At 37.0% G+C, this 18741-nt stretch overlaps 1 protein-coding gene across 3 annotated transcripts in view; it reads left to right on the top strand.

Moving 5' to 3' along the window:
* The window catches only part of LOC118379354 (neural cell adhesion molecule L1.1-like), a 118045-nt gene that overhangs the window by 80985 nt on the left and 18319 nt on the right, over positions 1-18741 (top strand). For all 3 annotated transcript variants that reach the window (XM_052506706.1, XM_052506707.1, XM_052506705.1), the window contains exons 15-18: positions 2895-2996; positions 10077-10271; positions 12121-12191; positions 12563-12782. In XM_052506706.1, coding sequence (XP_052362666.1) covers positions 2895-2996; positions 10077-10271; positions 12121-12191; positions 12563-12782 — 588 coding nt within the window. The remainder of the gene's footprint in view (positions 1-2894; positions 2997-10076; positions 10272-12120; positions 12192-12562; positions 12783-18741) is intronic.

Raw genomic sequence — 18741 nt, 5'->3', positions numbered from 1 at the left:
ATTCCTAGCTGCAGACTAGTAATTAATATCAAAGACTTGTTCTTATTCTGTCGGTATCGATAGTCTAAGAGTTTAACCACGTGGGATGGTTAAAAGATTCAGCAGTCTGGTCTCAAACCTTGGCCCTCTCGTTATCGAGGTAAGCTGGTCTGCAACCTTTGTCCTCTCGTAACTGAGAGAAACATGGTCTGTGTGTGGGGGTTTTATTCGGGAGTTGCAGAAAAGGCTGTCTCATGACGCCAGGTCCTAACTGTGCTCATGGGCGGTCCTCTGATTTAGTTCAACTTAAAAGGGAACTGGAGTTTCCTTCATTAAACTGTCCAAAATCACATTACACAATTTCACAAACAGTTCCATCCTCACTCATTCATCTAATACACCAATTAGATGTAAGCCTCATTGCTGAGGCTATTATACACTGCTCAAAAAAATAAAGGGAACACTAAAATAACACATCCTAGATCTGAATGAATGAAATATTCTTATTAAATAATTTTTTCTTTTACATAGTTGAATGTGCTGACAATAAAATCACACAAAAATTATCAATGAAATCAAATGTATCAACCCATGGAGGTCTGGATTTGGAGTCACACTCAAAATTAAAGTGGAAAACCACACTACAGGCTGATCCAAACCACGCTACAGGCTGATCCAACTTTGATGTAATGTCCTTAAAACAAGTCAACATGAGGCCCAGTAGTGTGTGTGGCCTCCACGTGCCTGTATGACCTCCCTACAACGCCTGGGCATGCTCCTGATGAGGTGGCGGATGGTCTCCTGAGGGATCACCTCCCAGACCTGGACTAAAGCATCCGCCAACTCCTGGACAGTCTGTGATGCAACGTGGCGTTGGTGGATGGAGCGAGACATGATGTCCCAGATGTGCTCAATTGGATTCAGGTCTGGGGAATGGGCGCGCCAGTCCATAGCATCAATGCCTTCCTTTTGCAGGAACTGCTGACACACTCCAGCCAGATGAGGTCTAGCATTAGGACGAACCCAGGGCCAACCGCACCAGCATCTTGTCTCACAAGGGGTCTGAGGATCTCATCTCGGTACCGAATGGCAGTCAGGCTACCTCTGGCGAGCAAATGGAGGGCTGTGCGGCCCCTCAAAGAAATGCCACCCCACACCATGACTGACCCACCGCCAAACCGGTCATGCTGGAGGATGTTGCAGGCAGCAGAACGTTCTCCACGGCGTCTCCAGACTCTGTCACGTCTGTCACATGTGCTCAGTGTGAACCTGCTTTCATCTGTGAAGAGCACAGGGCGCCAGTGGCGAATTTGCCAATCTTGGTGTTCTCTGGCAAATGCCAAACGTCCTGCACAGTGTTGGGCTGTAAGCACAACCCCCACCTGTGGACGTCGGGCCCTCATACCACCCTCATGGAGTCTGTTTCTGTCCGCTTGAGCAGACACATGCACATTTGTGGCCTGCTGGAGGTAATTTTGCAGGGCTCTGGCAGTGCTCCTCCTGCTCCTCCTTGCACAAAGACGGAGGTAGCGGTCCTGATGCTGGGTTGTTGCCCTCCTACGGCCTCCTCCACATCTCCTGATGTACTGGCCTGTCTCCTGGTAGCTCCTCCATGCTCTGGACACTACGCTGACAGACACAGCAAACCTTCTTGCCACAGCTCGCATTGATGTTCCATCCGGGATGAGCTGCACTACCTGAGCCACTTGTGTGGGTTGTAGACTCCGTCTCATGCTACCACTAGAGTGAAAGCACCGCCAGCATTCAAAAGTGACCAAAACATCAGCCAGGAAGCATAGGAACTGAGAAGTGGTCTGTGGTCACCACCTGCAGAACATCTCCTTTATTGGGGGTGTCTTGCTAATGGCCTATAATTTCCACCTGTTGTCTATTCCATTTGCAAAACAGCATGTGACATTTATTGTCAATCAGCGTTGCTTCCTAAGTGGACAGTTTGATTTCACAGAAGTGTGATTGACTTGGAGTTACATTGTGTTGTTTAAGTGTTCCCTTTATTTTTTTGAGCAGCGTATTAACAGAGTTATGGTAATGTGGCTGTATTGTCTCCCATGAGCTTCCCCAAGTTGTACCCAACGGACCAGTTCGTAGCTGGATTCTTCACTGATCTTTTATACATTATCCAGAACATAAATGTTGTTCGGTTCTCCAGTTCTGTGAGGTGGAAGAAATTACTTTGTTCTCTCTATGAAAACTCTCTCTCTATATACTGTGGCCATGAGGAGATAATCTCCTCCAGGAATTTACTACCTCTCTGACCACAGCAGCCTGGGTGTAGGAGACATTGGGGTAGGTGTATGGTGCATAGAAAAGGGCTGGTGCAGAGGGAGGGGTGCTCGCTGTACCCAAAGAGGGCAACGTCAAAGCAGTGCGTGTGTGTGTGTGTGTGTGTGTGTGTGTGTGTGTGTGTGTGTGTGTGTGTGTGTGTGTGTGTGTGTGTGTGTGTGTGTGTGTGTGTGTGTGTGTGTGTGTGTGTGTGTGTGTGTGTGTGTGTGTGTGTGTGTGTACGTGTGTGTGTATGTACGTTTGTGTGTATGTACGTTTGTGTGTGTGTATGTACGTGTGTGTGTGTATGTACGTGTGTGTGTGTGTATGTACGTGTGTGTTCGTGTGTATGTACGTGTGTGTGTGTGTGTGTGTGTATGTACGTGTGTGTGTGTGTATGTACGTATGTGTGTGTGTGTGTGTGTATGTATGTACGTGTGTGTGTGTATGTACGTGTGTGTGTGTGTATGTACGTGTGTGTGTGTGTGTGTGTCTATGTATGTGTGTGTGTGTGTGTGTGTGTGTGTATGTACGTATGTGTGTGTGTGTGTGTGTCTGTGTGTGTGTGTCTCTCCTGCAGCCTGCCCCCCTCTCTCTCTAACCCCCCTCTCTCAAACCTCTCTCTCCTGCAGCCTGTCCCAGCCCTCCAGTGTTTCTGTCTCTGTCTGAAGAGCAGGACCACAACCTGACTCTCAGCTGGACACCTGGAAACACACACAACTCCCCCACCACAGGTACACACATGCACCGACACACACACATATTTACTATATATATTTACTATATGTATTTACTATACGTATTTACTATATGTATTTACTATATGTATTTACTATACGTATTTACTATACGTATTTACTATATTTATTTACTATATGTATTTACTATACGTATTTACTATATGTATTTACTATATGTATTTACTATATGTATTTACTATATGTATTTACTATATGTATTTACTATATTTATTTACTATATGTATTTACTATATGTATTTACTATACGTATTTACTATATTTATTTACTATATGTATTTACTATACGTATTTACTATATGTATTTACTATATGTATTTACTATATGTATTTACTATACGTTTTTACTATACGTATTTACTATACGTATTTACTATACGTATTTACTATATATATTTACTATACGTATTTACTATATGTATTTACTATACGTATTTACTATATGTATTTACTATATGTATTTACTATATGTATTTACTATATGTATTTACTATATGTATTTACTATATGTATTTACTATATTTATTTACTATATGTATTTACTATATGTATTTACTATATGTATTTACTATATGTATTAACTATACGTATTTACTATATGTATTTACTATATGTATTTACTATATGTATTTACTATATGTATTTACTATATGTTACTATATGTATTTACTATATGTATTTACTATACGTATTTACTATATGTATTTACTATATGTATTTACTATATGTATTTACTATATGTATTTACTATACGTATTTACTATATGTATTTACTATATGTTACTATATGTATTTACTATATGTATTTACTATATGTATTTACTATATGTATTTACTATACGTATTTACTATACGTATTTACAATACGTATTTACTATATGTATTTACTATACGTATTTACTATACGTATTTACTATATGTATTTACTATATGTTACTATATGTATTTACTATATGTATTTACTATATGTATTTACTATATGTATTTACTATATGTATTTACTATACGTATTTACTATACGTATTTACAATACGTATTTACTATATGTATTTACTATATGTATTTACTATACGTATTTACTATATGTATTTACTATATGTATTTACTATATGTATTTAATATACGTATTTACTATATGTATTTACTATACGTATTTACTATATGTATTTACTATATGTATTTACTATACGTATTTACTATACGTATTTACTATACGTATTTACTATACATATTTACTATATGTATTTACTATATGTATTTACTATACGTATTTACTATATGTATTTACTATACGTATTTACTATACGTATTTACTATATGTATTTACTATACGTATTTACTATACGTATTTACTATACGTATTTACTATACGTATTTACTATATGTATTTACTATACGTATTTACTATATGTATTTACTATACGTATTTACTATATGTATTTACTATACGTATTTACTATATGTATTTACTATACGTATTTACTATATGTATTTACTATACGTTTTTACTATACGTATTTACTATACGTATTTACTATACGTATTTACTATATATATTTACTATACGTATTTACTATACGTATTTACTATACGTATTTACTATATGTATTTACTATACGTATTTACTATATGTATTTACTATACGTATTTACTATATGTATTTACTATACGTATTTACTATATGTATTTACTATATGTATTTACTATATGTATTTACTATATGTATTTACTATATGTATTTACTATACGTATGTACTATATGTATTTACAATACGTATTTACTATATGTATTTACTATATGTATTTACTATACGTATTTACTATACGTATTTACTATATGTATTTACTATATGTATTTACTATATGTATTTACTATACATATTTACTATACGTATTTACAATACATATTTACTATATGTATTTACTATATGTATTTACTATATGTATTTACTATATGTATTTACTATATGTTACTATATGTATTTACTATATGTATTTACTATACGTATTTACTATATGTATTTACTATATGTATTTACTATATGTATTTACTATATATATTTACTATATGTATTTACTATACGTATTTACTCTATGTATTTACTATATGTATTTACTATACGTATTTACTATATGTATTTACTATATGTATTTACTATATGTATTTACTATATGTATTTACTATATGTATTTACTATACGTATTTACTATACGTATTTACAATATGTATTTACTATACGTATTTACTATACGTATTTACTATATGTATTTACTATATGTTACTATATGTATTTACTATATGTATTTACTATATGTATTTACTATATGTATTTACTATACGTATTTACTATACGTATTTACAATACGTATTTACTATACGTATTTACTATATGTATTTACTATACGTATTTACTATATGTATTTACTATATGTATTTACTATATGTATTTAATATACGTATTTACTATATGTATTTACTATACGTATTTACTATATGTATTTACTATATGTATTTACTATACGTATTTACTATACGTATTTACTATATATATTTACTATATGTATTTACTATATGTATTTACTATACGTATTTACTATATGTATTTACTATACGTATTTACTATACGTATTTACTATATGTATTTACTATATGTATTTACTATACGTATTTACTATACGTATTTACTATATGTATTTACTATATGTATTTACTATACGTATTTACTATACGTATTTACAATACGTATTTACTATATGTATTTACTATATGTATTTACTATACGTATTTACTATACGTTTTACTATATGTATTTACTATATGTATTTACTATATGTATTTACTATATGTATTTACTATACGTATTTACTATACGTATTTACTATATGTATTTACTATATGTATTTACTATATGTATTTACTATACGTATTTACTATACGTATTTACTATATGTATTTACTATATGTATTTACTATATGTATTTACTATACCTATTTACTATACGTATTTACAATACATATTTACTATATGTATTTACTATATGTATTTACTATATGTATTTACTATATGTATTTACTATACGTATTTACTATATGTATTTACTATACGTATTTACTATATGTATTTACTATACGTATTTACTATATGTATTTACTATACGTATTTACTATATGTATTTACTATATGTATTTACTATATGTATTTACTATATGTATTTACTATATGTATTTACTATACGTATGTACTATATGTATTTACTATATGTATTTACTATATGTATTTACTATACGTATTTACTATATGTATTTACTATATGTATTTACTATATGTATTTACTATACGTATTTACTATACGTATTTACAATACGTATTTACTATATGTATTTACTATATGTATTTACTATATGTATTTACTATATGTATTTACTATACGTATTTACTATATGTATTTACTATACGTATTTACTATATGTATTTACTATACGTATTTACTATATGTATTTACTATATGTATTTACTATATGTATTTACTATATGTATTTACTATATGTATTTACTATACGTATTTACTATACGTATTTACAATACGTATTTACTATATGTATTTACTATATGTATTTACTATACGTATTTACTATACGTATTTACTATATGTATTTACTATATGTATTTACTATATGTATTTACTATACATATTTACTATACGTATTTACAATACATATTTACTATATGTATTTACTATATGTATTTACTATATGTATTTACTATATGTATTTACTATATGTTACTATATGTATTTACTATATGTATTTACTATACGTATTTACTATATGTATTTACTATATGTATTTACTATATGTATTTACTATATATATTTACTATATGTATTTACTATACGTATTTACTCTATGTATTTACTATATGTATTTACTATACTGTATTTACTATACGTATTACTATATGTATTTACTATATGTATTTACTATATGTATTTACTATATGTATTTACTATACGTATTTACTATACGTATTTACAATACGTATTTACTATATGTATTTACTATAAACATTTACTATACGTATTTACTATATGTATTTACTATATGTTACTATATGTATTTACTATATGTATTTACTATATGTATTTACTATATGTATTTACTATATGTATTTACTATACGTATTTACTATACGTATTTACAATACGTATTTACTATACGTATTTACTATATGTATTTACTATACGTATTTACTATATGTATTTACTATATGTATTTACTATATGTATTTAATATACGTATTTACTATATGTATTTACTATACGTATTTACTATATGTATTTACTATATGTATTTACTATACGTATTTACTATACGTATTTACTATACGTATTTACTATATGTATTTACTATACGTATTTACTATATGTATTTACTATACGTATTTACTATATGTATTTACTATACGTATTTACTATACGTATTTACTATATGTATTTACTATATGTATTTACTATACGTATTTACTATACGTATTTACTATACGTATTTACTATATGTATTTACTATACGTATTTACTATATGTATTTACTATACGTATTTACTATATGTATTTACTATACGTATTTACTATATGTATTTACTATACATATTTACTATATGTATTTACTATACGTTTTACTATACGTATTTACTATACGGATATTTACTATACGTATTTACTATATAAATATTTACTATACGTATTTACTATACGTATTTACTATACGTATTTACTATACGTATTTACTATACGTATTTACTATATGTATTTACTATACGTATTTACTATATGTATTTACTATAAGTATTTACTATATGTATTTACTATATGTATTTACTATATGTATTTACTATATGTATTTACTATACGTATGTACTATATGTATTTACTATATGTATTTACTATATGTATTTACTATACGTATTTACTATATGTATTTACTATATGTATTTACTATATGTATTTACTATACGTATTTACTATACGTATTTACAATACGTATTTACTATATGTATTTACTATATGTATTTACTATATGTATTTACTATATGTATTTACTATACGTATTTACTATATGTATTTACTATACGTATTTACTATATGTATTTACTATACGTATTTACTATATGTATTTACTATATGTATTTACTATATGTATTTACTATATGTATTTACTATATGTATTTACTATACGTATTTACTATACGTATTTACAATACGTATTTACTATATGTATTTACTATATGTATTTACTATACGTATTTACTATACGTATTTACTATATGTATTTACTATATGTATTTACTATATGTATTTACTATACATATTTACTATACGTATTTACAATACATATTTACTATATGTATTTACTATATGTATTTACTATATGTATTTACTATATGTATTTACTATACGTATTTACTATATGTATTTACTATACGTATTTACTATATGTATTTACTATACGTATTTACTATATGTATTTACTAAAATATTAAAGACTGTCAGTCACACTGGATACAAATATTAAAGACTGTCAGTCACACTGGATACAAATATTAAAGACTGTCAGTCACACTGGATAAAAATATTAGACTGTCAGTCACACTGGATAAACATATTAAAGACTGTCAGTCACACTGGATAAAAATATTAAAGACTGTCAGTCACACTGGATAAAAATATTAAAGACTGTCAGTCACACTGGATAAACATATTAAAGACTGTCAGTCACACTGGATAAAAATATTAAAGACTGTCAGTCACACTGGATAAAATATTAAAGATAAAAATATTAAAGACTGTCAGTCACACTGGATAAACATATTAAAGACTGTCAGTCACACTGGATAAAAATATTAAAGACTGTCAGTCACACTGGATACAAATATTAAAGACTGTCAGTCACACTGGATAAAAATATTAAAGACTGTCAGTCACACTGGATAAACATATTAAAGACTGTCAGTCACACTGGATAAAAATATTAAAGACTGTCAGTCACACTGGATACAAATATTAGACTGTCAGTCACACTGGATAAAAATATTAAAGACTGTCAGTCACACTGGATACAAATATTAGACTGTCAGTCACACTGGATAAACATATTAAAGACTGTCAGTCACACTGGATACAAATATTAAAGACTGTCAGTCACACTGGATAAACATATTAAAGACTGTCAGTCACACTGGATAAAAATATTAAAGACTGTCAGTCACACTGGATACAAATATTAAAGACTGTCAGTCACACTGGATAAACATATTAAAGACTGTCAGTCACACTGGATAAAAATATTAAAGACTGTCAGTCACACTGGATAAAAATATTAAAGACTGTCAGTCACACTGGATAAACATATTAAAGACTGTCAGTCACACTGGATACAAATATTAAAGACTGTCAGTCACACTGGATACAAATATTAAAGACTGTCAGTCACACTGGATAAAAATATTAAAGACTGTCAGTCACACTGGATAAACATATTAAAGACTGTCAGTCACACTGGATAAAAATATTAAAGACTGTCAGTCACACTGGATACAAATATTAAAGACTGTCAGTCACACTGGATAAAAATATTAAAGACTGTCAGTCACACTGGATACAAATATTAAAGACTGTCAGTCACACTGGATAAAAATATTAAAGACTGTCAGTCACACTGGATAAACATATTAAAGACTGTCAGTCACACTGGATAAAAATATTAAAGACTGTCAGTCACACTGGATAAAAATATTAAAGACTGTCAGTCACACTGGATAAACATATTAAAGACTGTCAGTCACACTGGATAAACATATTAAAGACTGTCAGTCACACTGGATAAAAATATTAGACTGTCAGTCACACTGGATAAACATATTAAAGACTGTCAGTCACACTGGATAAAAGCATCTAGTCAGGTCAATGTAAATGTATTTGGAATTCTGGTGACTTCCTGAATTGACTGAATTGTTCCTGTAAACACATATTTATATTTGACTGTTTATTTGTCTGTAGAGTTTGTGGTGGAGGTAAAGGAGGAGAAACATCCTGAGGGGAAGTGGGAGTCACACCGTGTAACTGGGGATGTCAATCATCTGGAGTTACACCTCCTCCCGTACTCCACCTACCGCTTCCGGGTCAGCGGGGTCAACAGACTGGGGAGGAGCGACCCGTCAGAAATCTCTGAGGCCTACAGCACCCAACCCACAGGTCTGACACACACACACGCAGAGACGCCGGTCAAATCAAATCAAATTCCATTTGTCAAATGCTGAATACAACAGCTGTAGATCTTACCATGAAATGCTGAATACAACAGCTGTAGACCTTACCGTGAAATGCTGAATATAACAGCTGTAGACCTTACCGTGAAATGCTGAATACAACGGGTGTAGTAGACCTTACCTTACGTGACAGACTTGTTTCTGAAAAGGTGAATTTTTAAAAGTAGAAGCTGAAATTGTTTGGGCACAGACCTGGATAGAATGACAGAACACTGCAGGCTAACTCCTCCCCCTTTGGCAGTTCTATCTTGTCGCAAATGTTATAGTTAGGGATGGGAATTTCAGGGGTTTTGTTGGTATTCCTAAACCAGGATTCAGACACTGCTAGGACAGAGTGTGCTAAAGCAGTGAATAAAACACATTTAGGGAGGAGGCTTCTAATGTTAACTTGAATGAAACCAAGGCTATTACGGTTTTACGGTTACAGAAGTCATCAAAAGAGAGCGCCTGGGGATTGGGAGTGGAGCAAGGCACTGCAGGGCCCGGATTAACCTCTACATCACCAGAGGAACCGAGGAGGAGTAGGATAAGGGTGCTGCCAAAGGCTAAAATAACTGTCCGTCTAGTACATTTGGAACAGAGAGTAAAAGGAGCAGATTTCTTGGCAAGGAATAGATTCAAGGCATAATGTACAGACAAAGGTATGGTAGGATGAAAGAGATATTGTCTCTAAAACATAATTTAAACCAGGTGATGTGTCGGAGGTGGAACTAAAGGGTTAGCTAAGGCTTATTGAGCAGGGCTAGAGGCTCTACAGTGAAATAAGTCAATAATCACTAACCAAAACAGCAATGTACAAGACATATTGACATGAGGGAGAGGCATGCGTAGCCGAGTGATCATAGGGGTCCAGTGATTGGCTCGAGCCGGAGACAACTCGATTCAGACAGCTAGCGGGCCGGGGCTAGCAGGCTAGGAGAAGGGCCTTAGAGGGACGTCGCAACGGAAGAAGTCTGTTGTAGTTCCCTCGTGCTGTTACGTCGACAGACCAGTCATCATGGACCAGCAAACTCCGTGTGGTAAAAGGGTCCAGGCCAATTGGCAAAATAGGTATAGTGGCCAAAGAACTTGTCCGATGGGCCTCTTCAGCTAACAGCTAGCGGGCCGCGGCTAGCAGGCTAGCAGATGAACATTCAGGGGACGTCGCGACGGAGGAGCCAATTGAAAAACCCCTTTGGGCAGTTTATGTCGGTAGTCCAGTCATGATGGATCGGCGGGGCTCCGTGTAAAAAGGGTCCAGGCCATTTGGCAAAATAGGTATTGTAGCCCAATAATTGGCTGATGGACCTCTTCAGCTAGCCGGGAGATGGGCCTAGCTCGAGGCTAGCTCCAGGCTAACTGGTGCTTGCTTCGGGACAGAGACGTTAGCCAGGAGTAGCCACTCTGATAGCAGCTAGCTAGCTGTGATGATCCAGTGTAAAGGTTCAGAGCTTGCAGCAGGAATTCGTAGACGTGGTAGAGAAAAAGCAGTCCAATATGCTCTGGGTTGATGTCGCGCTGTGCTGACTGGCAGGAGTTGACCGGGCTGAGGCTGGCTGATGTCCAAGTTAACGGTGATGACCGCTAGCGTTGGCTATCTGACTACTAGCTAGTAACTAGTTAGCTGGCTAGCTGCTGATGGGGGTTCCGGTTCTAAAGTGTAAACAAATAGTAGATCTGTACCACATTGGTTGAGGCGGGTTACTTCAGTCTGTTGGTGTTATAACTCTCTCTCTCTGAATACATTAGTCTGTTGTTATAACTCTCTCTCTCCCCCTCTCCCCCTCTCTCTCTAGTTCCTGAAAGTTACCCTCTAAATGTGCGTAGTGAGTCTACAGAACCAGGAACACTGGTCATCATGTGGGAGGTACATAACATGCTCTTGTTTCTGTCTGTCAATCTGTGTGTGTGTGTGTGTGTGTGTGTGTGTGTGTGTGTGTGTGTGTGTGTGTGTGTGTGTGTGTGTGTGTGTGTGTGTGTGTGTGTGTGTGTGTGTGTGTGTGTGTGTGTGTGTAATGTGTGTAATGTGTGTGTCTGTGGTGTGAGTGTGATGTGTGTGTTGTGAGTATTTTGTGGTGTGTGTGTGTGTGTGTGTGTGCGTGCGTGTGTTCAAAAACGTACGTCTATATAACTTGCTTGTGCGTGTGTGTGTGTGTGTGTGTGTGTGTGTGTGTGTGTGTGTGTGTGTGTGTGTGTGTGTGTGTGTGTGTGTGTGTGTGTGTGTGTGTGTGTGTGTAGGAGATTGACCGTCGTTTGCACAACGGGTCGGGGTTCCAGTATAAGGTGTCATGGCGACAGGTTCAGGAGCATCACTGGAGCCATACCCATGTTCCACATCCTCCCTACCTGGTGAACGGAACCAGAGCGTTCTCTAGTTATGAGATGAAGGTCCAGGCTGTCAACTCTCTGGGAGAGGGGCCACATCCTGTTCCCGTTATAGGACACTCTGGAGAGGACTGTATGTACTCACACTCACAAACTCACACACTCATACACCCACACACTCTCTCTGGAGAGGACTGTATGTACTCACACTCACAAACTCACACACTCATACACCCACACACTCTCTCTGGAGAGGACTGTATGTACTCACACTCACACACAGTCGGGTTTAATGAATACAAAACAATACAAAAAATAAATAAATGTATAATTCTTGTGTAATTTATATCTATAGGCTACATTGAGGGTTTTCTTTCATTATTTTAGGCTGTCTGGCATTAGTGCTCAAACCTAAGATTTAGGGCCCAGCTTTACAAGCCAAATAGCCTACATACCAATCGCCAAAAGATTTTGGGAATTCGCACAAAATGTCGATCCACTGAGTCAAAAAGGACAATGTCAGAGTTGAATTCAATAAGAGAAAAGCTGTGAAATGGAGAGTTGAAAATAAAGAGAAGGGAGGACCAGAACAGTAATGTTTGGGAAGATTTAGTGACGTGGTTAAAGAGGATGACAGCAGTGTGATGATTGTGAGGCGCTGTACAAATTAGACAGTCACAAGATGGGGACTTCAAATAGGCCTATGGCCTGTCAAGGGGACTGTGGTGTTCAGATGGGTTAAACTGACATCTGGACACTGACGACTAACTTCAGGTCTATAACCTCTCAAATAGCCTTAATATTAACTCCTGCAGAATTAAAAATTGCTTGCAGTAAAATGCTATAGCAAATATAGGATACATTTCTCTCAGGAGGTCGTGGAATCTGATTTGGGGAGGACACATTTCTCTCAGGAGGTCGTGGAATCTGATTGGCTCGTGGTAATGACTTGAGCAGAATCAGTGGAATGGTATCAAATACCAGATTGGCAGATTTATGCTCACTTCAAGGCAAGCAACACTGAAGCATGCATGAGAGCACCAGCTGTTCCGGATGTCTGTGTGATCACACTCTCCGTAGCTGATGTGAGCAAGACCTGTAAACAGGACAACATTCGCAGGGCCGCTGGGCCAGACGTGTACTCCTGGCATGAATGGATCAACTGGCAAGTGTCTTCATTTTCATTTTCAACCTCTCCCTGACCAAGTCTGTAATACCTATATGTTTTGAGCGGACCACCATAGTCCCTGCGCTGAAGAAAGTGAAGGTAACCTGCCTAAATGACTACCGCCCCGTAGCGCTCACGTTGGTAGACATGAAGTGCTTTGAAAAGCTGTTCATGGCTCACATCAACACCATCATCCCAGAAACCCTGGATCCACTCCAATTCACATACCATCCCACCAGATCCACAGATGAATCAATCTCAATCGCACTCCACACGGCCCTTTCCCACCTGGACAAAAGGAACACCTATGTCAGAATGCTGTTCATTGACTACAGCTCAGCGTTCAACACCAGAGTACCCACATATCTCATCGCTAAGCTAAGGACCCTGGGACTAATGTTCTCCCTCTGCAACTGGATTCTGGGCTTCCTGACGGGCCGCCCCCAGGTGGTAAGGGTAAGCAACAACAAATCTGCCACGCTGATACTCAACACGGGGGCCCCTCAGGGGTACATGCTCAGTCCCCTCCTGTACTCCCTGTTCACCGACGACTGCATTGCCACGCACGACTCCAACACCATTATTACGTTTTCTGATGACTCAACAGTGTACTGTTCACCGACAACGATCACGACAACGACGAGACAACCTATGGGGAGGAGGTCAGAGACCTGGCAGTGTGGTGTCAGGACAACAACCTGTCCCTCAACGTGAGCAAGACAAAGGAGATGATCATGGATTACAGGAAAGGAGGACCAGACAGACCCCCATTCACATCGACGGGACTGTAGTGGAGCTGGTCGAGAGCTGGTCGAGAGTCCTTGGTGTCCACGTCACAAACTATCATGGTCCAAACATACCAAGACAGTCGTGAAGAGGGCACGAAAATGCCTTTTCCCCATCAGGAAACTGAATAAATTTGGCATGGGTCCCCAGATCCTCAAGAAGTTCTACAGCTGCACCATCGAGAGCATCCTGACCAGTTGCATCACAGCCTGGTATGGCAACTGCTCGGCAGCCGACTGTAAGGCCCTAAAGAGAGTAGTGCATACGGCCCAGTACATCACTGGGGCCAAGCTTCCTACCATCCAGGACCTATATACTAGGCCGTGTCAGAGGAAGGCCCAAAAAATGGTCAAAGACCATTATCTATGCATAGTCACTTTACCCCTACCTACATATACACTGCTGCTACTCTCTGTTAATTATCTAATAATAATATATGCCATTTAGCAGACGCTTTTATCCAAAGCGACTTACAGTCATGTGTGCAAACATTCTACGTATGGGTGGTCCCGGGAATCGAACCCACTACCCTGGCGTTACAAGCGCCATGCTCTACCAACTGAGCTACAGAAGTAGCCTATTATATTATTATATTTATTATCTATGCATAGTCACTTTACCCCTACCTACATATACAAATGACCTCTAACCTGCACCCCCACACACTGACCCCTGCATAGCCTCGTTATTGTTATTTTATTGTGTTACTTTTTTCTTTTTTTAAACTTTATTTTGTAAATAGTAAATATGTGACTGACTGGCTCAAATCAGTCTTACGTAGCAACATACTATACACATTTTAAACAGATAATCTGTTTTACAATAGTTATATTTAGTTTGTTTTTAGTCCTTCCTCTATTTCTGATGTCCATCCAGTTTGATTTCTATTTGTAAATGTGCTATTTCGCAAAAGTTCTGAACCTATGTATATTTTACAGACCCCGTATGTTTTACATTGGTTATCTTGTTATTAGTCCCACCCTTCAGCTCCATTCAACCCCTCCCATCTATCTCTTAACACCATCCATATTGGACTTCTATTTGCCATATATTTTTCAACTGTGCTGTGATGCTTCACAAAAGTACTAAAGATAAACATTTTGCGAAAATAATTATTATATTATTGATCGATTGACTATGACTTTTCAAATCACCCAGTATTGCTGTCTGCAGCGTTAGTTCTAGGCAAATATTGCAATTCTTCAGCCATTCCTGGACTGGTGACCAAAAACAAGCAACATATGGACAGTAACAAAATAAATGATCCAATGACTCTGCCTCCTCACAGCAGAATCTGCAAAACTGGGAAGATTGTATCCCCCATATATATAACATTATGTTGGTTGCAAGCTCATTTGTCCTGGGATATAAACATTGAGTTGTTATTTGACATGAAATGCACAAGGTCCTCTACTCTGACAATTAATCCACACATAAAACGGCCAACGGTCTCTCATCCTTCCAGGCTTTTTCTTCTCTGGACTTTATATTGCGATGGGCAACTTTCATAAATTAGGTGCATTACCGCCACTGACCTCGTTCGTCTTTCAGTCACCCACGTGGGTATAACCAATGAGGAGATGGCACGTGGGTACCTGCTTCTATAAACCAATGAGGAGATGGGAGAAGCAGGACTTGCAGTGCGTTGGCGCGCCAAGCAGTGTGGGGGGAATAATTGAATAACATAGATTTCTAAATACATTTTGCAACGCTCACACACGCGACGCGAACGGTGTAGACAGCCTGTTAGGTTTTGATCAGTAACCATGGTCAAATAGTTAGCCACTGTGTACTGTCGATTTAGGGCCAGATAACACTGCATTTTGCTTTGTGCTTGTGTTTCCCAGTAAGTCATGTAGTTTGGTTTTGACTGTGTTGTAATTTGATTTATTCTGATTGATTGGATGTTCGTTCTGGTCCTGAGGCTGAGGGGACTCTGGATGAGGGGACTCTGGATGAGGGGACTCTGGATGAGGGGACTCTGGATGAGGGGACTCTGGATGAGGGGACTCTGTTCTTGGAAATTATATGAGAGGGGTTGTATTTATTTAAAGGTTTCTAAAACGTTTCTATTACATTTTAGAGGTTTCTAAAACATAATGCTGAATTTTTGAGTTTGTATTATTAGTGGATATTGGCCTAATTCTGCCCTGCGTGCATTGTTTGTAGTTTTCCTCTGGACATGTAGGATAATCTTACAGAACTCCGCATTCAGGGTTTCAATGGGGTGTTTGTCTCACTGGGTAAACTCTTGTTTTGCAAGTGGACCCCATACCTCCCTGCCATAAAGTGCAATTGGTTTAATGACACATTTAATTAGTTTTAGCCAAACTGAATTGTGGAGACCTGATGATTCCTCGAGAATAGTGGCCAATTCGTTGATGTAAATATTGAAGAGTGCAGGGCTCAGAATGCAACCCTGATGAAGGCCCCGCCCCTGGTTAAAGAATTCTGTTATTTTCTTGCCAATTTTAATGCTGCACGTATTGCCAGTATACATTGATTTCATTCTGTCATGTGTTTTACCCCCTACAGCACTTTCAATAACTTTGTAGAACAGTCCTGCATGCCAAATAGAATCAAATGCTTTTTGGAAGTCAATAAAGCAAGCATACATTTTGGTATTATTTTGGTGGACATGTTTATCTATCAGGGTGTGTAGGGTGTAAATCTGATCGGCCATGTGATGTTTTGGTATAAATCCAATTCTCTCTCTCTGTGTCTCTGTGTCTGTCTGTCTCCTCTCTCTATGTCTCTTTGTGTTTTTGTGTCTCTGTGTCTCTCTCTTTCTCTCTCTCTCTCTCTCTCTCTCTCTCTCTCGCTTTCTCTCTCTCGCTTTCTCTCTCTCGCTTTCTCTCTCTCTCTCTCTCGCTTTCTCTCTCTCGCTTTCTCTCTCTCTCTCATAGTCCATGATGGGAGATTTTGGAGTTTGAGTGTTTGGTGTGGAACGCTCTATCCTAATTAACTTTCTTGATTATTTTCTTTACATGTTATTTTCTATGGTGGTTAATGCAATATTTGTTTTAGCGGTATCCACAGTTTTTTACATGGGTGAAGGTTTTTGGGGCTAGGGTGAGTGCAGCCCAACACCAGACAGTAAACATGGGTGAAGGTCTTTGGGGCTAGGGTGAGTGCAGCCCAACACCAGACAGTAAACATGGGTGAAGGTCTTTGGGGCTAGGGTGAGTGCAGCCCAACACCAGACAGTAAACATGGGTGAAGGTCTTTGGGGCTAGGGTGAGTGCAGCCCAACACCAGACAGTAAACATGGGTGAAGGTCTTTGGGGCTAGGGTGAGTGCAGCCCGACTTGATCGGTTTTACATGTCTAGGAATCGGAGCAGTAGGCTGCTGGGCGCTAACATTCTCCCGGTGGGGATTTCGGATAATCACATAACCATGGCTCGGTTGTCTATTTCACCAGGGCTCGGGCAGGCATCTTATTGGAAGTTCAATGTAAAGCTCTTACAAGATGCCACTTTTTGCTCAGGTTTCCAGACCTTTTGGGAAAGGTGGGTGCAGTGAAGAGAGGAGTGAGTCTCTGAGTCAATGGTGGGATGTGGGGAAAGTCCAAATTCGGCTTTTCTGTCAACAGTACACAGCTCTCTCATCCTCAGAGGCTAGGAGAGTATTGTGGGAACTAGAGCGTTGTATTAGTGAGATGGAGGTAGAGATGGTGGGGCAAGGCAATGTAGGCCTCCAGGCTCATTTAGCTGAATTACGTAGGGACCTGGGCAGTTTTTTCCAGATTAAAGCAAAGGGAGCACTTGTAAGAGCTAGGTTCTCCATGCTCAAGGAGATGGATGCTCCCAGCTCCTTCTTCTTTGGTTTTGAAAGACAGAGCGGTGAAGCCAAGGGTATGGCATTGTCTACGGCTGTCTGATGGGCGGGTGACCTCTGTGGTGGGGGAGATGTGGCTGTCTGATGGGCAGGTGACCTCTGGTGGGTGATATGCGGCTGTCTGATGGGCAGGTGACCTCTGGTGGGTCACCAGAAAAAGGGGCTGCCCAAAAAAGGGGACTTGTGTGAACTTAAGAACTGGATGCCTGTGGCATTACTCTGTGCGGACTACAAGATATTTGTAGTCCTCTCTAACAGACTGAAGTCCCATCTGGACTCGATAGTACATAAGGACCAAAC

Source organism: Oncorhynchus keta, unplaced genomic scaffold (genome assembly GCF_023373465.1).
Source record: "Oncorhynchus keta strain PuntledgeMale-10-30-2019 unplaced genomic scaffold, Oket_V2 Un_contig_2736_pilon_pilon, whole genome shotgun sequence".
NCBI lineage: Eukaryota > Metazoa > Chordata > Actinopteri > Salmoniformes > Salmonidae > Oncorhynchus > Oncorhynchus keta.
The sequence above is the reverse complement of the archived record's forward strand: the minus strand, read 5'-3'. Positions and strand labels throughout refer to the sequence as shown.